The 24,851-nt window shown below is 39.7% G+C and overlaps 1 protein-coding gene and 1 pseudogene across 1 annotated transcript; both read left to right on the forward strand.

Moving 5' to 3' along the window:
• The first annotated feature begins 884 nt into the window (after nucleotides 1-884).
• Nucleotides 885-5,968, forward strand: LOC118619648. The gene is given in 4 exon segments (XM_036246319.1): nucleotides 885-1,129; nucleotides 1,131-3,763; nucleotides 3,766-4,961; nucleotides 4,964-5,968. Coding segments are annotated over 4 exon segments (5,079 nt in total).
• A 2,503-nt stretch (nucleotides 5,969-8,471) lies between these two features.
• Nucleotides 8,472-9,410, forward strand: LOC118619650 (annotated as a pseudogene).
• Nucleotides 9,411-24,851: the final 15,441 nt, after the last annotated feature.

The following is a 24,851-nucleotide window of genomic DNA, read 5'->3' on the forward strand; positions in this document are numbered from 1 at the left end:
GCAAACTTGAGAAAACACGACACAAGGCCCCATCCCAAAACAGTTAAAGAAGAATCTTGGGAGAACAAGATTAGTTTATTGATAGCTTAAAAGGCTCCTTTGGTGATTCTACTTTGCAGCCAGCTGAGAACCATTGATCTTATAGATTGGGCTTTCCAGTGCAATAATAAAATGGAAAATTCCACTCCACCCACCACCAGTTGAACAACAGTTTCCTGTGACTGTTTACTCAGCTTATCTAGGGTGCCAGAAAACAACTGTCCAACCGCGACCCCGACTGCCACCTAGCTGCTATGAGAACCTGAGCAGCTTCCCCATTCCCATGGTCCTGAATCCTCCCCTCCCCTCCCTGAAATGCTGTATAAAACTCAGCCGCTGTTGTCACTTGGGGCTCTTGGCTTACTATCGGCCTTGAGCCCGCTCGCATGCGTAATAAAATTTCTCTTTTTGCTTCCAACCTCTGGTACTCATCAATTTCCGTGGCGTCATCGTCTTACATTTGGAGGTCCCACAGAGATCCACTCTCTCGGCGTCGGAAGAAGGAGGACGTCCACGACTGGTGAGTGAAACTGGCGGTGGCTGTCAGACAAGGACCCTTGTCCCTCCTGACTGCGACCGACAGACGTGTCAAGGGGTCGCAGGCCACGGCTCTGGGGGACGCCCCGGAGTGTTTGGACAACCAAGGACGCTTGGAAATCCCTCTGCTGTCAAGTACAGGATCTGTATCTCTGTTGCCAGTTTCAACCCGAGCTCGTAGGTCCGGACCGATAGACATATTTTTTATTTCATTTTGCCGTTCACGGCGCAGTCGGCTTTGTCTGTCAGTGTTGGTGTTTGTTCTCTGTGTGTTCTTGTTTGTCCTTCTCTATCATTTAGAAACGACTATGGGACAGAAATCATCCACTCCGCTGTCTTTGACGCTGTCACACTGGTCAGACATAACTACCCGTGCTCACAACTTATCTCTTATAGTTAAGAAACGTAAATGGCAGACTTTCTGTGAATCCGAATGGCCAGCCTTAGGTGTCGGCTGGCCCCCGGCCGGAACCTTCCACAAAGATACCATCCAAGCCGTCAAGGCAGTCGTCTTTAGTCCTGGACCTGGGGGCCATCCAGATCAACAACCTTACATGGGAAGATTTAGCTGATGACCCTCTCCCCTGGGTTAAGCCCTTCCTCCCTCCAGGCACCTCTTTCCTCCCCCTCTCCCTCTCTGCCCTTCCTGCCCCTCCTAAATCTGCCACACCTATGCTCCCACTCAAATCTCAGGAGTCGGCAGCTCCCCTTCTCCCTCTTCCCTCCTCTGTTCTTCCCGAATCCCAATCTGATCTTATTTCCTTCGACTCCGGTCTGCCGCCCCCCTACCCCAGAGATGTTCCTGCCGGTACTGCTGAAGCAGGGAGCCCTCCTCCCCCATTACAGGGTCCAGCGCATGGTACTCAAAGTCGGAGGGCCCCAACTCCCGATGACGTGGCCATTACTCTGCCCCTCCGCCCTTTCGGTCCCCCGGTCCCGGACGGGCAAGGGGGGGACATGTCGGCACTTCAATATTGGCCTTTCTCCTCCTCTGATCTCTGTAACTGGAAGAATAATAACCCACCTTTCTCTGAAGATCCCGTCAGACTTACTGATCTCCTTGAGTCCCTTATGTTTTCCCACCAGCCTACTTGGGATGACTGTCAGCAACTCCTCGGAGTCCTCTTCACTTCCGAAGAGAGGGACCGAATCCTTCTGGAACCCAGGAAATTAGTTCCTGGACCAGATGGACGTCCCACCCAGCTCCCAAACCTCATAGATGAGACCTTTCCGCTGAGACGACCCAATTGGGACCCAAATGCTCCAGAAGGTAGGCAGCGACTCATACTCTATCGCCGCCAGACTCTGATGAGAGGTCTCTGGGCGGCAGCAAGGCGCCCCACCAATTTGGCTAAGGTAAGAGAAATAATACAAGGGCCAGAGGAATCCCCATCTAGATTTCTAGAAAGACTAACGGAAGCCTACAGGAGATATACCCCTTTCGATCCTGAATCCGAGTAACAGAGAGGGGCATTAGCTATGGCTTTCATAGGACAATCAGCTACTGACATTCGTAGAAAACTTCAGAGAATGGATGGATTACAAGATATGGCCCTAAGGGATTTAGTCAGGGAAGCTGATAAGGTCTTTTACAAAAGAGAGACAGCAGAAGAGAGGGAGCAGAGACTAGAGAGGGAAAAGGAAGAATCAGGAAATAGGAGAGATAAACGAAAAAATAAGGAACTAACAAAAATTCTAGCCACCGTAGTTGAGAAACAGGATAGGAAAGAAAAGAATGGTACCTCGGGCCCACGCCAGAAGCCAAAACTAGGACCCAACCAGTGTGCCTATTGCAAAGAGGAAGGACATTGGATAAAGGATTGCCCTAAGAAAAAGAAAAAGATAGAAAAGGTTCTTGCCCTAGAAGACTAGAGACGTCGGGGTTCGGATCCCCTCCCCGAACTCAGGGTAACCTTTAATGTGGAGGGGACCCCAATTAACTTTGAAGTCGACACTGGGGCAGTTTATTCTGCCCTACAGAGCCCACTAGGCCCCCTCTCCAACAGAAAATCCTTAGTACAAGGGGCAAATGGAAGCCAACATAGATCTTGGAAAACCAAGAGAACAATGGACCTCGGGAGGGGACGGGTACAGCACTCCTTTCTGGTCATACCCGAATGTCCTGCCCCACTCCTGGGGAGAGATTTGCTTACTAAACTAGGAGCAAGCATTGACTTTAAACCTCAGGGACCAGAAATCAGGTTCAGTAATCCACTCGTCAGTCAGCCTGTTGTGACTATGCTGACCCTGTCTACAGAAGATGAATATCAGCTATATGAAACCTCCAGGCCTATACCCCGCCAACCAGGGAACAGATGGCTCCAAGACTACCCTGAGGCATGGGCAGAAACGGCTGGACCAGGCCTTGCCACACAGCAGCCTCCGATAATAGTGAGCCTGAAGCCATCTGCCACCCCTATCAGAGTCAAACAATACTACATGAGCAAAGAGGCACGGGAATGTATTAGACCCCATATCCGGAGGCTACTAAAAGAAGGGATCCTGAGGCCTTGCCAGTCAGAATGGAACACCCCCTTGCTGCCCGTTAAGAAACCAGGTACAGGGGACTACAGGCCAGTCCAGGATCTTAGGGAAATTAACAGTCGTGTAATAGATACCCATCCAACGGTTCCAAATCCCTACAACCTCCTCAGTACCCTCAGTCCAGACCAGAAATGGTACACTGTATTAGACTTGAAGGACACTTTCTTTTGCTTGCGTTTACATGAAGGCAGCCAACCCCTGTTTGCTTTTGAATGGACAGATCCAGAAAATGGCCTCAATGGACAACTCACCTGGGCAAGGCTACCCCAGGGCTTCAAAAACTCTCCTACCATTTTTGACGAAGCCCTGCATCAGGACCTGAGTGAGTTCCGGATCTCCACCCCAGAGGTAACCCTATTACAATATGTAAATGACCTATTGCTGGCAGCCGCGACCTCAGAACAATGTGAACGAGGCACTGAGAAATTACTCGCTACGCTAGCCAAACAGGGATACCGGGCATCTGCTAAGAAAGCCCAGGTCTGTCGGTCTGAAGTCACCTTCCTGGGGTACTCTCTCCAAGACGGTAAGAGATGGCTGACTGAGGCTAGAAAGAGGACTGTGACCCAAGTCCCACCCCCGGAGGACAGAAAAGGGCTTAGGGAATTCCTAGGAACAGCAGGGTTCTGCAGGCTATGGATACCGGATTTGCTGCCTTAGCCGCTCTCTTGTATCCCCTACTGAAGGAGGGGACCGAATTCACATGGGGGAAAGAACAACAGGAGACATTCGATCAGATTAAGAGGGCATTGCTATCGGCCCTGGCCCTAGAACTCCCTAACATAGAGAAACCATTCACGCTCTATGTAGATGAAAAGGGAGGAATAGCTAAAGGGGTACTAACACAGCCCCTAGGGCCCTGGAAGCAACCGGTAGCCTACCTCTCTAAGAGGCTAGATGTCGTTGCTAAGGGCTGGCCAGGATGTCTGCGAGCAATCGCGGCCGTAGCCCTCCTGGTCAAAGATGCTGATAAACTAACTCTAGGTCAAAAGCTGACCATCACTGCACCCCATGCTCTAGAGAGCATCATCAGGCAGCCACCAGATCGCTGGCTCACGAATGCTCGAATCACTCACTACCAGAGCCTCCTACTAGATAAGGACCGAATCACCTTCGGTACCCCAGCTGTTTTAAACCCAGCCACCCTGCTACCCGGGGAAAATGAAGAGACTGTTTATCACCAATGTAGGGACATCCTCGCCGAGGAGACTGGGATCCAAAAGGATCTGCGGGACATACCGTTACCGCACTCCGATCTGATCTGGTACACTGATGGGAGCAGTTTCCTCTTAGATGGGGAACGAAGGGCTGGAGCTGCAGTAGTAGACAAAGAAAAAGTAATCTGGTCAGGAAGACTGGCCTCAGGGACTTCGGCCCAGAAAGCAGAATTAATAGCCCTAACGAAGGCCTTAGAATTAGCAGAAGGTAAGCGAGCTACCGTTTACACGGATAGTAGATATGCATTCGCTACCGCACACATACACAGAGTGATTTACCAAGAAAGAGGGCTCCTCACATCAGCCGGTAAAGACATAAAACATAAACCAGAAATACTGGCCCTCTTAGAGGCTGTCATGCTCCCACACGAGCTGGCCATCGTCCATTGCCCTGGACATTAGAAGGGACAGGACCCTGTAGCGGAAGGGAACAGGAGGGCAGATGAAGAGGCACGAGCAGCAGCCCTGCGGACGGCCGTCAACATCCTGACAACGGGGGAAACACAATCCCCCACCCTGGCCAGACTAAAAGAGCCTGAGGATCCACGGACCTTCCTCCAGACTGCCCATCGCCTTACCCACCTTGGGATTAATAAGCTGGTACAGCTGTTACAGGACAACGACACCTTAACGAGCTCAGAAAGAGAAAGATAGCCGAAGAGGTATTCAAGGCCTGCAAGGCCTGCCAAATGGTAAACGCCCACCCAACCAAGAAAATAGAAGGAATCAGGCCAGGTCAGTACTGGGAGATAGACTTCACCGAAATAAGACCCACTAAATATGGACTAAGATATCTCTTAGTTTTTATAGACACCTTTTCTGGATGGATAGAAGCTTTCCCTACCAAGCATGAGACTGCAGCAATAGTCATCAAGAAGATAATAGAAGAAATCTTCCCCCGATTTGGCCTCCCTAAGGTAATAGGGTCTGATAATGGACCGGCGTTTGTGGCCCAGGGAAGTCAGGGGATAGCCAAGATACTGGGGATAAAATGGAAATTACACTGTGCATACCGACCCCAGAGCTCAGGGCAAGTAGAAAGGATGAATAGAACAATCAAAGAGACCTTAACTAAATTAGTAATGGAGACTGGCCATAGAGATTGGGTAATGCTCCTACCATATGCCCTCTTTCGGGCTCGTAACTCCCCCTCTGCAAAAAACAACTTGACCCCCTTTGAAATACTGTTTGGAACTCCTCCGCCCATTCGTGACTTGTACCCCTCTGACATAAATGTTCCGAATACCCCCTTATCTATTAGATTGCAGGCCCTGGCCAGAGTACAGCACTGCCTATGGAAGCAGCTATCTGACCTTTACCAACCGGAGGGAGACGGGACCCCACATCATTACCAGCCAGGGGATTTCGTATACATCCGGAGGCACCAACACCGGACCCTCGAACTTCGCTGGAAGGGGCCCTACCAGATCCTCCTTACTACACCCAGGGCAGTAAAGGTTGATGGCATCACTGCTTGGATTCATGCCTCTCACCTTAAGCCTGCTCCTCCTCCTGATGACCAATAGACCCTGGAAAAAACAGGCAACCCCCTCAAACTGCGTGTACGCCGCCGCAGTGCCCAGCCCTCACCAGCCGACTCTACAAACCTGGCAGGTGATATCGGGGACTAGCGATGTTATATGGGAAGCATCCACTACTAATTACCCCCCTTGGACCTGGTGGCCACCCCTCTACCCAGACCTTTGTCAGCTTGCGGCAGGCAGGGAAGATTGGGATATCCCGACTACTGACCCAACCAGCCCTAACACCTGCCAGTCCGGGGCATGTGGATGTCCAACCAGTGGGCTGGGCACTGAAAGTTACGGGTGCTCTCATCCCGAATTCCATAATATCCTACCGGGACTGACCTTTTATGTTTGTCCCCGAGATGGACGGGACCGGAACACAGCTTGGAAATGTGGGGGATTAGGAGCCTATTATTGCAAAGCCTGGAGTTGTGAGACTACTGGTACAGTTTCCTGGAAGCCCACCTCCTCTTGGGATTGGATTAAAGTCACTCGAGTTAGAACTGAGGGACTTAAAGACAACAAATGTTATGGGAGAGCCACCTCCCGGAGAGGGACTGTTTTGGGGTCCTGGACCGGAAGGGCTGGAATCTGGACTGGATCGGGACCCTGTTTAAATTTCACCTGTAACCAATTGAACATCACTTTCACTACCTAGGGGAAGAAACGGGACGAATCCTGGCTAAGAGGCAGACAATGGGGACTAAGGATGTATCTGTCAGGGAGGGACAACGGGCTGACCTTCAAAATAAGACTCCAAATAGGCAGCCCTAAGAATGGGACAACAGGACCTAACAAGGTGCTGGCCAACCAGAAGATCCCTAGGTTCAGTAGCTCTCTCCCCATAACCCCCCAGATACTCCCACAGATAACTTCAACTCTAACAACCCCTTCAGCACAACCCCTACCTCCGGATCTCTCAGATTTGGGAACCACAGGGCAGCGATTGCTAAACTTAATAGACGGAAGTTACAAGGCCCTAAATAGCTCCCACCCCAACCTTACTGACTCATGTTGGATTTGCCTCCTAGCAGAGCCACCTTATTACGAAGGAATTGCCATAAATGGGAGCTATCGCGAGTTTAGTAACCCATCCCAATGCGAATGGGACCAGAAGCATCTGCTCACCCTCCCGGAGGTAGCAGGGGAAGGGGCTTGTTTAGGGACCCCGGCTGCTGCCGATTTGAAAAGATGTCAACAAATAATCCCCATTACACCTAATAACTCCTACCTGCTACTGGAGGAAGGGACACGATGGGCATGCAGAACGGGTTTAACTCCTTGCATATCCACCCAGGCCTTTAATAACTCTCAGGACTTCTGTGTAATGGTGAGAGTCTTCCCCCGGCTAATATATCATGAAAGCAGTGACTTTGAAGAGGCAGTCGGAGGGCGGACTAGGCGAAAAAGGGAGGCTGTCACCCTTACTCTGGCGGTGCTACTAGGGGCCGGAATACTAGCGGGAGTAGGAACAGGGTCTGCTGCCCTGATTGAGGGACCTAGACAGATGGCAGCCCTTGAGTCCGCTATCACCCAGGATCTCAAGGCAATACAGCAGTCTATGGAGGCATTAGAACAATCCCTAACCTCTCTATCTGAAGTAGTTCTGCAGAATAGATGGGGTTTAGACTTATTATTTCTAAAAGAAGGGGGGCTCTGTGCCACCCTCAAAGAAGAATGTTGTTTCTACGCTGACCACACCGGAATAGTCCGGGACTCAATGAATAAACTTAAAGACAGATTAAACGCCAGAGAGAAGAAATTGCTAGAACAGCAGGGATGGTTCGAGGGATGGTACAACAAATCACCTTGGTTGACTACCCTCATCTCCACCCTGGCAGGACCTCTCATTGTCTTATTATTAATCGTAACTATTGGGCCATACATTCTAAATAGAATAACTACCTTTCTACAGGGACAGATAGGGGCAGTCAAGCTCATGATCATGAGACAACATTACGAGCAACTGGGCCAGGACACAAATCTCTAGGATTAGAGATGCCCAAAAGAAAAGGGGGGAATGCAATAATAAAATGGAAAATTCCACTCCACCCACCACCAGTTGAACAACAGTTTCCTGTGACTGTTTACTCAGCTTATCTAGGGTGCCAGAAAACAACTGTCCAACCGTGACCCCGACCGACTGCCGCCTAGCTGCTATGAGAACCTGAGCAGCTTCCCCATTACCATGGTCCTGAATCCTCCCCTCCCCTCCTGTGAGAACCTGAGCAGCTTCCCCATTCCCATGGTCCTAAATCCTCCTCTCCCCTCCCTGAAATGCTGTATAAAACTCAGCCGCTGTTGTCACTCGGGGCTCTTGGCTTACTATCGGCCTTGAGCCCGCTCACGTGCATAATAAAATTTCTCTTTTTGCTTCCAACCTCTGGTACTCATCAATTTCCGTGGCGTCATCGTCTTACACCAGGTGGCCTGAAGAGCTGTGGTGCTCAGGAAACCAGCGGAACATTGTGGAGTTGGAGGAAACCAACGATTATCAACTTAGGGCAAGAAGAGTAGAGTTGTGTCTGGCACCTGAGACTGCATTAAAGGCACTAATTTTAAAAATTGTGGTCTTCTCCCAGCACAAATGAGACTCCAAGGCAATATCCCCCAGCAGAACTCAGAGTCGGTGATGGCTAAACCCCAGATGGTTCTTGCTCTGTATTAATGTCTAAGCTGTCTGTGAACATACCTGAATTTTACCCTTCAGGTTACTGTAATTACACAGAATCCTGTGGGGATGGTTATGAAGATTATCTCACTTTATCAGGGTTTTTAAAATCATTTTGTAGAGCAGCCTGGCAGTTTTTAAACAAATTGAACAGTTTGTAGAGACCCTGAATGGCTGAGTTACAACAGACAGTGCTATGAAAGAACTTGTGGAACTATTCTATTAACAGACCATGTCTATTCCAAATTTTTCCTTCATGGGAGCTTGCCTGTGTCATCATCTGGCAATTAGCTAACAGAATGGCAACTTTTGCCAGTTGCTACTTCAAAGATTTCGAACTGAATATGAAGTTAGATATCAAGCTGCAAAGGGAGATGAAGAAACCTGAAAACAATTACATGCGTTTCTGGTTTTTCTGGAAGAACTGTATCTTAACCTGGAGATCAAAGGAACAAATGGACAAGGAACAAGAGCAGATATTTTTCAGACTGGTCTTCAGGAGTTGCTGAATGCTCTCTTTTCTAATCTTATGGATGGTAACTTGATTTTTGCGATAAAATTACTGAAGTTGACAGGGTCAGTTTGGGAAGATGCCTGGAAAGGAAAAGGAGAGACCGATATTGAAATTATTTAGAGGATTGAAAATGTGTCTTGGATGCACATTGCAGCAGAAACATAAAACAGATGCTCCTAAAGCTTGGAGAATTCCAGTCAAGTTACTGGGGTAGAGTCCATGTAACCACAACATACAGAGAGACAACACCTAAAAATGACCCTAACTATTTTATGAACGAACCAACATTTTATACATCTGATGGTGTTCCTTTCACTGCAGTTGATCCAGATTATCAAGAGAGATATCAAGAGTTAACTTGAAAGAAAAGTCTTCCTTTTTAATTTGGATGCCTTTTATTTCTTCTTCTTGTCTGATTGCTGTGGCTAGATTTACAGTATGATGTTGAATAAGAGCTGTGAAATTGGACATTACTGTTTTATTCATGATTTTTTTATTTTAAATCTTCCCCTGAAGATAAATTATTATTGATTTTTAGAGAGATGGAATTTTATAGAGAGGAAGGGGGGAGAGAGAGAGAAACATCAATATAAGGGAAAAACATTGATCAGTTGCCTCCCGACCCGGGATCAAACCCACAACCTAGGTGTGTACCCTGACCAGGAATTGAACCCACAAACTTTAGGTGTATGGGACAATGTTTCAACCAACTGAGCCCCCTAACTAGGGCTTATTTATTATCCTAAAGAAATGCTTTTAGGATTTCCCCATTGAGTATGATGTTTTCTATGGTTTTGCCTTATATGGCCTTTTATTATATTGAAATATGTTCCCTCTATTCCCATTTTGCTTAGAGTTTTTATCATATATGGTGCTGGATTTTCTAAAAGTGTTTTCTACTTCTATTGATATGATCTAATGATTTTTATCCTTTATCTTTTAAAATGGTTTATCACTGTAATTGATGTGCAGATATTGAAGCAAAATTGCATCCGCAAATTAAATCTCACTTGATCATGTTGTATTCAAATGTATTACTGGATTTGGTTGCTAATGTTTTGTTAAGGATTTTACCATCAATATTCATCAGGAATATTGGCCTATAATTTTCCTTTTAGGTAGTGGCTTTATCTGATTTTGGAATTAGATAATGCTGGCCTTATAAAATTAGCTTGGGTATCTTGCCTTCTTTTGAATTTTTTAGAATATTTAGAGAAAGATAAGTGTCAGTTCTTGAATTTTTGGTAAAAGTCACCTAAGAAGCCATTCAACCCAGGACTTTTGTTTGTTGGAAGTCTTTTATTTTATGTTTTAAATTATTGCTTTAATTTCATTAGTTTTAATTGGTCAGTTCTGATTTTCTCTTTTTCTTGATTCAGTTTTAGGAGATTGCATGATTCTAGAAATTTATTTATTTCTTCCAATTTGTTGGCTTATAGTTGTTTGTAATATTTTCTTATACTTTTTAGTATTTTTGTGGTTTGGGTTGTAACTTCTCTTTTTTAAGTTACAATTTTATTTATGTGGATCATTTTTTTCTTGATGAGTCTTGTTAATGTTTTATCAATCTTGTTTATTTTTTTAAATAACCAACTTTTGGTGTCATTGATTATTTTTGTATTGTTTTTTAGACTATCTTATTTGTGTCTGATATTTATTATTTCTTTACTCACTTTGGGCTTTGGTTGAGTTCTATTTCTAGGTTGTTTTTTGTGTTTTTTTTTTGAAAGACTCAAAGAATTTATTGACTGAGGATCTGCAATCTGTAGATTTATGGCAGGATGGATACAACTTGATTCATAGGGAAAACTACACATGCCCCTCGGTGACATGAAGGTATAGGTATAGGACACCAAGAGTCCCTCAGTCAAAATTGTTCTATATCTTTTCTTTTTTTTAAAATTATTTTTATTAATTTGTTTTTGTTTTGTTTTGTTTTTTTTATCCTCACCTGAGGACATTTTTTTTCCATTTATCTTCAGATAGAGCGTGAAGGAGAGAGAAAGGGAGAGAGAGAGAAACATCGATGTGAGACACTTTGAGTGGTTGCCACCCACATGACCCCAACCTTGGCTGGGGACAAACTGCAATGGAGTTACATGCCCTTAGAGGGAACTAAACCCAGGAAACTCTGGTCTGCAGGCCAACACTCTAACCGCTGAGCCAAATCAGCCAGAGCATGTTTTTGTTACAGATGTTTCTCCTTTTTTCCCCATTGACACCCTCTTCCCCATTCCCCCCACCCCATTGCCAGCTTTGTTGTGTATGTCCATTTTTCTAGTTTTTTGAAGTGTAAATTTAGATTTTTTATTTAAAATTTTTCTTGTTTCTTGAGATAGGCCTATAATGCTATATACATTTCTCTTAGAACTGCTTTCTTTGTGTTACATAGATATTAAATTGTTGTGTTCTCATTTTTACTTGTTTAAAGATATCTTTTATTTTATTACTTGATCTCATTGTTAACCCATTCATTGTTTAGTAACTTGTTATTTAGCTTCCATATGTTTGTTTTTCAGTTTTTTCGTGTTGTGGATTTCTAGTTTCATACCATATGGTCAGAGAGGATACTGGATATGATTTCAACTTTCTTAAATTTATTGAGACTTGCTTTGTGTCCTAATATGATCCACCCTAAAAAATGTTCTATGTGCATGTCATTGTTTTTCTTTTTATTGAATTCATTGGAGGTGACACCGGGTAACAAAATCACACAGGTTTTAGGTGGACAATTCTACAACACATCATCTATACACTGTATTGCATGTTGACCACCCATGTCAAGTCTCTATCCATCACCATTTATTCCCCCATATTGCTTCCTGCATCGCCCCACACCACCCTCTGCTCAGCAATCATCACACTGTTATCGGTGTTCAGGAAGTTTTTTTCATTTTTTATTGTTGAAATTATTATAAATGTCCCCCCTTTTTTCCCATTAACCCCTCCTTTCCACCCCCAAACCCCTCCTGTCTTGCCCAGCCTAGTGTCCTTATTGATTGATTATACATATATGCATATAAGTTCTTTGGTTTATCTCTTCCCTCCCCTCCCACCCTTCCATTCCTCTGATGTTGTTAGTCTGTTCCCTACTTCTGAGATTCTGGATCTCTTTTGGTCGACAGATTATTTTGTTCATTATGTTCCACAAATAAGTGAGGTGGTGTGGTACTTGTCTTTCTCTGACTGGCTCATTTCACTTAGCATAATACTCTCCAGGTCCCTCCATGTCATCTCAAAGGGTAAGAGATCTCTCTTTCTTATAGTTGCATAGTATTCCATTGTGTAAATGTACTATGGTTTTTTTATGCATTCATCTACTGATGGGCTCTTGGGCTGTTTCCAAATTTTAGCTATCGTAAATTGCACTGCTCTGAACATAGGAGTGCATATATTCTTCCCGATAGATGTTTCAGGCTTCTTTGGATTTATTCCTAGAAGTGGGATCACTCAGTCAAATGTCAGTTCCATTTTTAATATGTTGAGGATACACCGTATTGTTTTTCATAGTGGCTGCACCAGGCTGCCTTCCCACCAGCAGTGTACTAGAGTACACTTTTGTCCACATCCTCGCCAGCATTTGTTGTTTGAGAATTTGTTGATGGCCGCCAGACTGGGAGGTGTGAGGTGATTTCTCGTAGTCTTTTTAATTTTTATCTCTCTGATGATTAGAGATGATGAGCATTTCTTCATATGTCTCCTGGCCTTTTGTATGTCCTGTTTGGAGAAGTGTCTATTCAGATCCTCTGTCCAGTTTTTAATTGGATTGTTTGCCTTTCATTGAGTTACATAGCTACTCTATATATTTTAGATATAAACCCCTTATCCTCTGTATTGTTGGCAAATATGTTCTCCCAGAGACTGGGTTCCCTTTTCATTTTATGTTGATTTTTTTTGACATGCAGAAGCTTTTCAGTTTGATGTAGTCCCATTTATTTATTTTTCTTTGTTTCTATTACCTTAGGCATTGTATCAGTGAAAATTTTGTTGCTTGCGATGTCTGCAATTTTGTTGCCTACATTTTCTTTAGGATGGGATTTTAATGGTTTCACAGGTTTCATTTAAGTTTTTTTTATCTATTTTGAGTTTATTCTTGTGTGTGGTGTAAGTTGGTGGTCTAGTTTCATTTTTGCATATAGCTGTCCAATTTTTCCAGCACCATTTATTGAACAGATTGTCTTTTCTTCATTGTATATTCCTGCCTCCTTTGTTGACTGTTAATTGTGCATACTGTTTTGGATCAATATCTGGGTTCTCTGTTCTGTTCCATTTATCTATATGTCTGTTCTTGTGCCAGTACCACACTGTTTTGATTACAATGGTTTTGTAGTATAAGTTGATATCTGGTATTGTTATCCCTCCCACTTTTTTCTTTTTTTTTTTTCTTCAAAATTTTTATGACTCTTGAGGGTCTTTTATGACTCCATATAAACTTGTGAAGTATTTGTTCTAGATCTATGAAATATGCCATTGGTACTTTAATAGGGATTGCATTGCATCTGTAGATTGTTTTGGGTAGTATGGACATCTTAATGATGTACCATGTTTTGATCCGTAAACATGGTATGTGTTTCCACTTTTTGTATCTTCTTCTATTTCTTTTTTCAACACCCTGTAGTTTTCTGAGAACAGGTGTTTTACCTCCTTGGTTAAATTTATTCCTAGGTATTTTATTTTTTTGTTGCAATGGTAAATGGGATTTTCCCCCCTTTCTGAGTGTTCATTATTGGTGTGAGGTTATTTTTTTTTTTCTTTTTGGCTCAATTTTTTCTACTACCCCACCCAACACCCCCTAATCCCTAATAGTTCTCAACCTTCTCTCTATATATGAGTCTGTCTCTATTTTGCCATTTAGTTCATTAGATTCCACATATGAGTGAAATAATAATGTATTTTTTCTCATACTGTCTTATTTCACTTAGCATAATGGTCTCCATGTCCATCCCTGCTGCCACAATGATTAAGATTTTTTTTTAATGTTTGAATAGTATTCCATTGTGTTAATATACTACAGATTTTTTAATTCATTCATCTACTCATGGACACTTGGGCTGCTTCTGAATTTTGGCTATTGTAAATAATGCTTCAAAAAACGTGCAAATATTCTTTTAAATTAGTGTTTTGGGTGTCTTCTAATAAATCCCTGAGTCATAAGTCAGTTTCGTTTTTAATTGTTTGACATAATTCTATACTGCTTTCCACAGTGGCTGTGCCAATCTGCATTCCCAACAACAGTGCATGAGGGTTCTCTTTTCTCCACATCCTCACCAACACTTGTTTGTTGATGTATTGTTGATAATCATTCTGACAGGTGTGAGGTGACATTTCATTGTGGTTTTATTTTGCATTTCTCTAATAATTAATGACATTGAACATCTTTTCATATGTCAATTGTTCATCTGTATATCCTCTTTTGAGAAGTGTCTATTCAGATCCTTTGCTCATTTTTTAATTGGATTGTTTGTTTGTGTTTTTTTTTGGTTTTGAGTTTTATAAGTTCTTTATAAATTATGGATATTAACTTCCTTTCAGATGTATCTGGCAAATATGTTCTCCCATTCTGTGGGTTATCTTTTCATTTTGTTGATGGTTTACTTTGCTGTGCAAATACCTTTTGGTTTGATATAGTTCCATGTGCTTATTTTTTCTTTAGTTTCTTTTGCTCAAGCACATATATCAAAAAAAATTGCTATGAGAAATGTAAGAGATTTTAATGCCTATCTTTTGTTTTAGGATTTTATGATTTCAAGATTAACACTCAAGATTTTAATCCATATTGTTTGTTCTTGTGTATGGTGTAAGAACACATAGTCTAGTTTCATTTTTTTGCACATATCTGTCCAATATTCCCAATAATATTTATTGAGTAGACCATCTTTACCTCATTGTATGTTCTTACCTCCTTTGAAAAGTATTAATTCATTTTAAAAGTATGGGTTTATTTCTGGGGTCTCTGTTCTGTTCCATTTACCATGTTGTTTTGATTACTATGGCCTTGTAGTATAGTTTACTATTAGATAGTGTGACTTATCAAAATTTGTTCTTTTTTCTCAAGATTACTGTGGCTGTTCAGGATCTTTTTTTTTGATTTTATATAAATTTTTTGAATATTTGTTTTGGTTCTGTGAATTATGTAATTTGTATCTTGATAGAAATCACATTGAATCTATAGATTGCTTTGGATAGCATGAACATTTTAGTAATGTAAATTCTCCATAATCATGAAGACAATATGCAATTCTTATTTGTAATTTTTTCAAATACTTTCCTCTGTATCTTATAATTTTCTGAGTACAGGCCTTTTACATACTTGTTGAATTGATTTCTTAATATTTTAATATTTTATTTATTTATTTTAAAAATTGTTTTTAATCCTCACCCTAGGACATTTTTGCATTTATCTTCAGATAGAGTGGGAGGGAGAGAGGGACAAAGAGAGAGAGAGAAACATCATTGTGAGACAGACACATCGAGTGGTTGCCACCCACACAACGCCTACTGGGGCTGGGGACAAAATGCAACTGAGGTACATGTCCTTAGTGGGAACCAAACCTGGGACGCTCTGGTCCGCAGGCCAATGCTCTAATGGCTGAGCCAGACTGACCAGGGCTAATATTTTATTTTTAATGCAATTGCAAGTGGGGATTTTTTTTTTAGTTTCGCTTTCTGATAGCTCATTATCGGTGTATAAAAATGCAACTATTTTTTGGATATTTATTTTGTATCCTGCTACTTTCCTGAATTTATTTATCAGCTCTAGTAGATTTTGGTGGAATATTTAGGTTTCTCTATATACAATATCATGTCATCTGCAAATATGTTTGACTTCTTTTTATCTAAATTGTATGCCTTTTATTTATTCTCCATATCTGATTGCTGTTATTGAAACTTCCGGTACTATGTTGAATAAGAGTGGTGAAAACAGATATTCTTGTCTTATCTCCAATCTTAAGGAAAACACTTTTAGTTTTTGCCCATTGTGCATGATTTTGGCAATGGGTTTGTCATATATGGTCTTTATTATATTGACGTACAGTCTCTCTATCTCCACTTTGCTGATCGTTTTTTATCATAAATTAGTGCATATTTATGATAAATTTTTATCATAAATTTGATATGTACTAATTTATCATAAATTAGTACATATCAAAAATATGTATCACATATTTTTTTCTGCATCTATTGACATGATCATATGATTTTTATTTTTTATGTTGTTTATGTGATGTATCACATTAATTGGGTTACAAATATTGTACCAGCCTTGCATATCCAGAATAAATTCCCCTTTGTCATGGTATGTGGTCTTTTTAATGTATTGCTGGATCTGGTTTGCTAATAATTTGTTGAGAATTTTAGCATGTATGTTCATAGAGATACTGGCCTATAATTTTCTTTGTAGTATATTTATCTGATTTCAGAATTAGGATAATGCTGGCCTCATAAAATAAGCTTGGGAGTCTTCCGTCCTCTTGAATATTTTGGACTAGTTTGAGAAGGATAGGTGTTAATTTTTTGAATGCTTGGTAAAATTTATCTGTAAAGCCACATGTGCAGGACTTTTTTTGTTGTTGGGAGTCATTTATTTTTATTACTGCTTCAGTTTCACTAGTTGTAATCTGTCTATTCAGATTTTTTTAAAAAATTCTTCCTGCTTCAGTTTTGGAAGATGGTATGTATGTAGGAATGTATCAATTTCCTTCAGATTGTTCAATATTTTAGCATATAGTTTTTATAATTTTTTTAAGCAATCATTTGTATTTTGTTGGTGTCAGTTGTTACGTCTCTTATTTTATTTCTGATTTCACTTATTTGGGGCTTCTCTCTCTTTTTATTAATGAGTCTGGTTAAAAGTTTGCCAATCTTGTTCATCTTTTCAGAGAACCAGCTCTTGGTTTCATTGGTATTTTGTGCATTTTTTAAGACTCTTTTTCTGCTCTGCTTTCTATTTTTTCCTTTCTTCTACTAACATTTTTTTTTTTTTTTCAAGATCTCTTAAAGGTAAAGTTAAATTGATTATTTGAGAGTTTTTATTTTTTTTTATTTTTCTTGAGATAAGCCTGTAATGCTATGAATTTTCCTCTTAGGATGGCTGCTTTCACAGCGTCCCATAGATTTGGGGTGGTTGTGTGTTTATTTTTATTTTTTATGGTATCTTTAGATTTCTTCCTTAATGTCATTGTTAGGCTATTCATTGTTTGGTAACATGTTTTTCAGCCTCCATTTTTTGTTGTTGTTTTTTTCCAGTTAATTTTTTTGTGATTGATTTTAGTTTCATATCATTATAATTAGAGGAGATGCTTAATATGATTCCAGTCTTTCTAAATTTGAGACTTGTTTTATGTCCTAACATCTGGTCTATCTTAGAAAATCTTCCATGTGTACTTTAAAAGAATATATATTCTTCTTCTTTTGGGTGAAATACTTTGAAAATATCAACTCTATATGATCTAGTGTGATATTTAAGGCCATTTTTGTTGTTTATTTTATGTCTGGAATATCTATCCATTGATGTCATTGGGGTGCTAAAATTTTCTTCTATGATTGAATCACTGCCCATCTCTCTATGTCCATCAAGATTTGTTTTATATATTTAGGTACTTCTGTATTGGGTACATACATGTTTACAAAGTTTATATCTTTTTGAATTGATCCTTTTATCACTGTGTAATGTCCTTCTTTGTTTCCTATTACAGCCTTTGTTCTAATATCTATTTTGTTTACTACAAGTATTGCTACCTCAACTTTCTTTTTAATTAATTAATTTATTTTTGTTACAGATGTTTCTCCTTTTTCCCCCACTAACTCCCCCCTGCCCCTCCCTCCCAACCTTGTCCCCAGCTTTGTTGTCCATATCCTTTGTTCATGTATACATGCATATAACTTCTGTGGTTTACCTCTCCCCCACCACCCCCTCTTCTGGGGATTGTTAGTCTGTACCCCACTTCCACGTCTCTGGGATTACGCCATTCCTCAGACTGTTATGTTCATTATATTCCACAAATAAGTGAGATCATATTATACTTGTCCTTCTTTGTTTGGCTTGTATTGCTTACGATGATACTTTCCAGGTTTCTCCATGTCATCTCAAAGGGTAAGAGATCTTCCTTTCTTACAGGTGCATAGTACTACATTGTATATATGTACCACTGCTTTTTTATCCATTTGTCTACTGATGGACATCTGGGCTATTTCCAGATCTTAACTATTGTAAAAAAATGCTGCTACGAACATGGGGTACATATATTCTTTCTGATTGGTGTTTTATGATTCTTAGGGTATATTCCTAGAAGTGGGGTAACTGGGTCAAATGGCAGTTCAATTTTTAATTTTTTGAGGTAACAACATATTGTTTTCCATAGTGATGACACCAGTCTGCATTCCCACCAGCAGTGCACTAGAGTCCCCCTTTATCCACACCCTTGCCAACACTTGTTGTTTGATGATTTGTTGATGGTGGCCATTCTGACAGGTGTGAGGTGATACCTCATTGTTGTTTTAATTTGCATCTCTCTGATGATTACTGATGTTGAGCATTTCTTCATATATCTCTTAGCCATTTGCATATTCTGTTTGGAGAGGAGTTTATTTAGTTCCTCTGCTCATTTATTTTTTAATTAATTTATTTTTGTTACAGATGTTTCTTTTTCCCCCACTGATTCCCCTCTTCATCTCCCTCCCAACCCTCTCCCCAACTTTGTTGTCCATGTCCATTGTTCATACTTGCATGCATATAAGTTCTGTGGTTTATCTCACTCCTATCCCCACTTCAGGGGATTGTCCGTCTGTACCTCACTTTCATGTCTCTGGGACTACACCGTTCCTCAGACTGTTGTGTTCATTATATTCCACAGAAAAGTGAGATCATGAGATATTTGTCTTTCTCTGCTTGGCTTGTTTCGCTTAAGATAATACTTTCCAGGTCCCTCCATGTCATCTCAAAGGATAAGAGATCTTTCTTTCTTACAGCTGCATAGTACTCCATTGTTTATATGTACCTCTGCTTTTTTATCTGTTTGTCTACTGGTGGACATTTGGGCTGTTTCCAGATCTTGGCTATTGTAAATAGTGCTGCTACGAACATGGGGATACATATATTCTTTCTGATTGGTGATTCAGGCTCTTAGGGTACATTCCTAGAAGTGGGATCACTGGGTCAAATGGCAGTTCAATTTTTAATTTTTGCGGTAATACCATAATGTTTTCCACAGTGGCTGCACCAGTCTACATTCCCACCAGCAGTGTACTAGAGTCCCCTTTTCTCCACACCCTTGCCAACACTTGTTGTTTAATGATTTGTTGATGGTGGCCATTCTGACAGGTGTGAGGTGATACCTCATTGTTGTTTTAATTTGCATCTCTCTAATGATTAGTGATGTTGAGCATTTCTTCATATGTCTCTTAGCTATTTGTATGTCCTGTTTGGAGAGGTGTCTATTTATTTCCTCTGTCTATTTTTTAATTGGGTTCTTTGTCTTTCTTTAGTTGAGTTTATGAGCACTCTATATATATTGGAAAAGAACTCCTTATCTGATATGTCATTGGCAATTATGGTCTCCCATACAATGGGTTGCCTTTTCATTTTGATTATTGTATCTTTTGCTGTGCAGAAGCTTTTGAGTTTGATGTAGTCCCATGTGTTCATTTTATCCTTTGTTTCTGTTGCCTTAGGTGATGTATCAGTAGTGAAAATTCTGCTGTGTATGATGTCTGAAATTTTGTTGCCTACAGTTTCTTCTCAGATTTTTATGGATTCATGAGTCACATTTAAGTCTTGTATCTATTTTGAGTTTATTCTTGTGTATGGTGTAAGCTGATGGTCTAGTTTCATTTTCTTGCATGTAGCTGTCCAATTTTCTCAACACCATTTATTAAAGAGGCTGTCTTCACTCCACTGTATGTTCTTGCCCCCTTTGTGTAATATTAATTGAGCGTATTGCCTTAGGTCCATTTCTGGGTTCTCTGTTCTGTTCCACTGGTCTATATATCTGTACTTGTGCCAGTACCAGGCTGTTTTGATTACAGTGGCTTTGTAGTATATCCTTAAATCTGGCTACCTCAGCTTTTTAAAATTTTCATTTATATAATACTTTTTCCGCATCCCTTTACTTTTATTCTTTTTGTGTCTTTTATTTTGAGGAAACTTTCTTGTAGACAAAATGTATATGAGTCATGTTTTCTTATTCATTCAGCTACCCTATATCTTTTTATTGGATATTTTAAGCCATTAATAGTTAAATTTATTTTAGATAAGTACAAACTTACTGCCCTTATTTTAAATAACTTTCTCCTCCTCCTCCTCCTCCTCCTCCTCCTCCTCCTCCTCCTCCTCCTCCTCCTCCTCCTTCTCTCAGGACCGCAGGTCAACGCTCTAACCGCTGAGCCAAACCGGCCAGGGCAGCTGTAGGTTCTTTATATATGGCCTTTATTATGTTGAGATATGATTTCTCTATTTCCACATTGCTGAGTGTTTTTATCAAAAATGGGTGCTGGATTTTGTTGATTGCTTTTTCAGCATCTATTGATATGATCATGTGGTTTTTATCTTTGATTTTCTTTATGTGATGTATCATATTTATTCATTTGCAAATATTGTACTATCCCTGCATGCCTGGGATGAAACCCACTTGGTCATGATGAATAATTATTTTGATGTATTGCTGGATCCGATTTGTTAATATTTTGTGAAGGATGTTGGCGTCTGTGTTCATCAGGTTTATTGGCCTATAGTTTTCTTTCTTTGTCGTGTCTCCTTTTCAATTTTAAAAGAGCCTTGGTGAGTATGTTAGTCTTGATTGCAGTTCCTTGCTTCTCATCTCTTTGGATATTCTATACCAATCCTTTTTGTCTTGCAATGTGTCTGTTTAAAAATAAGCTAACAGTCTTATGGGAACTCCCTTATAGGCAACTAACTGTCTTTCATCTGCTGCTTTACATTTTTCTTTTTTGTCTTTAAACTTTGCCATTCTAATTATGATGTGTTCTATCATGGTGTTTTTTTTTTTTTTGGGGGGGGGACTCTCTCCACTATCTATACTATGAATAAGGCTTTTAATTAAAGATTTCCTAGGTAAAGAAGGGGTAGAAATTTTTCTTGAACCCAAGGCTAAAGTTTCCTTTAGCTCAAAACAATCCTCATATCACAGAAGCGCATCTTTTGTTTCCTCATTCTCAATCACGTATTTCCATCCTCTGAAACTTCCCTGTAAGTTTCACATTGCAGAGCTGGGTTCAGAGACCATTATATCATTAAACTAGTCTCAATCTTAAAGAACATATTAGTGCAGGTAAACAATTTTGTCTTATTTCAGGAAGTCATGATATTGGTGGGCTCTCAAAATTAAGTGTATGGTGCAAGAAATAAGGTATGTAATAAGTGGCATCTCTATGTAAATAAAATTAAAACAATTGTTAATTATTAAACCAGTCTATGATCTTGGTTTCTTAGTTTTGGAGGTAGGTAGTCAAGGAGATTTCTAGATGTCTCTCTCAAATCATCTTCAGATGAAGTTAAGACAGGCAGTTATAGTTTAATACATTCTCCTGGTCTGCAGTTAGAATGTCCATAGTGACCCTTCTGGAAGAGGCAAAAAGATGGTCCATAGATGAGCTATCGTGCTAATTTCTCTGAAATCTATATCAAGTTGCCCAACTTTGCTTATAAGGCCTAGTAAAAGGGAAGTTTTAGTCCTCAATGGATTAAGTCAAAGGATGGAAAATGAAAATATTAGTTTGAAGATTTGCAGTCAAATATTAAAAAAAAAAACTAGAATTATCCAGAACCCAATCCTGCTTATAGGTAGAAAAATAAAAATTCAAAAGACAATGAACAATACTAGAATCTTATATCTACAAAGGTATATTATAGTATTTATTGAAACATTTTTTTCTCTCTAAAATTACCCTTATTTTTACCAAAGGTAGCCAAATAAAGACAAGTATATTTACAGAAAAATGTCTAATTTTGATATATTTGGCTGATTATTTGTGTAAGTTCAGCAAGAATAGTAACTAACCATATATGCTCTTTTTAATCTACTTTGCCAGCATTTTTAAAAATAGAGAATCTTCATATTGAATTTAAAAGTCTTCATGAGGCCAAAAAAGCTAAAGCAAGGACTTTCCATCAGACATTTCCTATAGTCTTATAGATTTTGATGTGTTCCTTTCTTCTTGAGGTCCCCAAATCATCCTGAAGTGTCTGTACCTGTGAAGAAGCAACATTTTTTTACTCACATAAGTAAGGCTGATGAGAATTATGCAATCAAGGTACTGAGCCAATCTTTTTAAGGGTTTTCATTGTCTTTAACAATTCAATCATAATTCATTAAATCAGTTTGTTCATATCTGAGTCTATGCATGTCTTTCTCAAATATTATATTTTAGTCAAGCCTTGGTAATGTATAATTAGTTTTTATTTATGTCCTGCGATAAGGAGAACACATTTTTATTGAACATATGCAAATAACAATAGCGCTATGAAAATGAGAACACTCTCTGAGTTTCTGAATTCTGGAGGGATCAAGTAAAGAGAAAAAGACAACTGTTTCAATTCTGTTTATAAGAAAATTATTCAGATTGCTCTAAGTCATAGCTTGCTTTAAAGAAAATAATTAAACATTTAAATAAACAGCAATGCTTCAAACAAAAGTTCATAAAAATCATAACCATTCCCAATTTATTTTGTGTTTTGTAATTAAACCTCTTTGGCTTTAATTCAGTTTTGTTTTTTCATTAGTTTTCTGGACCTTGCCTGATCATTTCAAGCGATAGAATCAGTTATAATTACAAAAAGTTTGCAAGGCTATCTGTCAACGTTCAAATAACTTGTGTCTTCTTGGATTTTTTGGAATAGTTTGAAGAGAATGGGTATTAGATTTTCTTTAAATGTTCGGTAAAACTCCCCTGTGAAGCCATCTGGGCCTGGGCTTTTGTTTGATGGGAGTTTCTTGATTACATCTTCAATTGCCTTTGTTGTATTTGGCTGTTCAAGTTTTCTATCTCTTCCTGGTTCTGTTTTAGGAGGCTGTGTGTTTCCAGAAATTTGTCCATTTCACCTAGATTGTCCAATTTGTTGAGGTATAAGTGTTCATAGTATATTTTGATGATCCTTTATATTTCTGTGGTGTTATTTGTTACTTCTCCTCTTTCATTTCTGATTTTGCTTATTTGGTTTCTCTCTTTTTGTTTCTTGGTAAGTCTGGCTAAAGGTCCATTGATCTTGTTTATCTTTTCAAAGAACCAGCTTTCTGTCTCATTGATCTTTTGAATTTTTTTTCAGTCTCTATGTCATTTATTTCTGCTGTGACCTTTACTATTTTCTTCCTCCTACTAGGTCTGGGTTTTCTTTTTGTTTACTTTCTAGTTCTTCAAGTTATAGGGTTAGAAAGTCAATTAGGAATTTTTCTTGTTTCTTGAGGTAAGCCTGTAGTTCTATGAATATTTCTCTCAGGACTGCTTTTACTGCATCCCATAGATTTTATGTTGTTGTGTGTTCATTTTCATTGGTTTCCAGGAAGTTATTAATTTCTTCCTTGATCTTGTTAGTAACCCATTCATTGTTTAATAACATGCCATTTAGTTTCCAAGTGTTTGAATAATTTTGTGTGTTTTTATTGTAATTGAATTCTAGTTTCATGCCACTGTAATCTGAGAAGATGCTTTATATAATTTTTATTTTTTTGAATTTGTAGAGACTTGCTTTGTGTCCTAACATATGGTCTATCTTTGAGAATGACCCATTTGCACTTGAGAAGAATGCATATTCTGCACCTTTAGGGTAAAATGTTCTGTAAATATCAATTAAGTCCAACTGATCTAGTTCATCTTGTAAAGACTTTATGTCCTTGCTAATTTTTTGTCTAGAAGATTTATCCGGAGTGTCAGTGGCATGTTAAAGTCACCCACTATGATCTTCTTGCTATTGATTGCTCCCTTGAAGTCCTCCAGAAGTTTTTAAATATATTTTGGTGTTCCCGTATTTGGTGCGTATATGTTTACCAGGGTAATATCCCTTGTTTGGATTGCTCCTTTTAATATTATGTAGTGACCTTCTCTGTGTCTTATTATGGCCTTTGTTTTGAAGTCTATCTTGTCAGATATGATTATTGCTACACCAGCTTTTTGTTCATTTTCATTTGCTTGGAAAGTTTTTTTTTCCATCCCCTCACTTTCATCCTGTGTGAGTGTTTTGTTGTGAGGTGGTCTCTTGTAGACAGCATATCTATGGGTCGTGTATTCTTATCCAATCAGCTACCCTATATCTTTTGATTGGAGCATTAAAGCAGCCACTTACATTTAAGGTAATTATTGAGAAATAGTTATTAGTTGCCACTTTAATTTTATGCCTGTGCTCCTTTCTCTTTCCCGCTCTCTCTCCGTTTCTTCTCCTTCTTACAACAATCCCTTCAGCATTTCTTGCAGTGATGAGTTCGTGGTGGTAAATTCCTTTAGCTTTTTTTTTTTTTTAAATCTGTGAAGCTATTTATTTATTTATTTCAATTTTGAATCATAGTCTTGCTTGTTAGAGTAGTCTCGGATTCAGACCCTTGCCTTGCATTACTTTGTACATTTCATGCAACTGCCTTCTGGCCTGCATTATTTCTATTGAGAAATCAGCTGACAGTCTAATGGGAGCTCTTTTGTAGGTAACTTTCTGTCTCTCTCTTGCTTCCTTTAAGGTTCTTTCTTTGTCTTGAATGTTTGCCATTTTTATTATGATGTGTCTTGCTGTGGGTCTTCTGGGGTTCATCTTGCTTAGGACTCTCTGTTTCCTGGACTTGTGTGACTTTTTTCTTCACCAG

The sequence above is a fragment of the Molossus molossus genome, unplaced genomic scaffold (genome assembly GCF_014108415.1).
Source record: "Molossus molossus isolate mMolMol1 unplaced genomic scaffold, mMolMol1.p scaffold_m16_p_7, whole genome shotgun sequence".
NCBI lineage: Eukaryota > Metazoa > Chordata > Mammalia > Chiroptera > Molossidae > Molossus > Molossus molossus.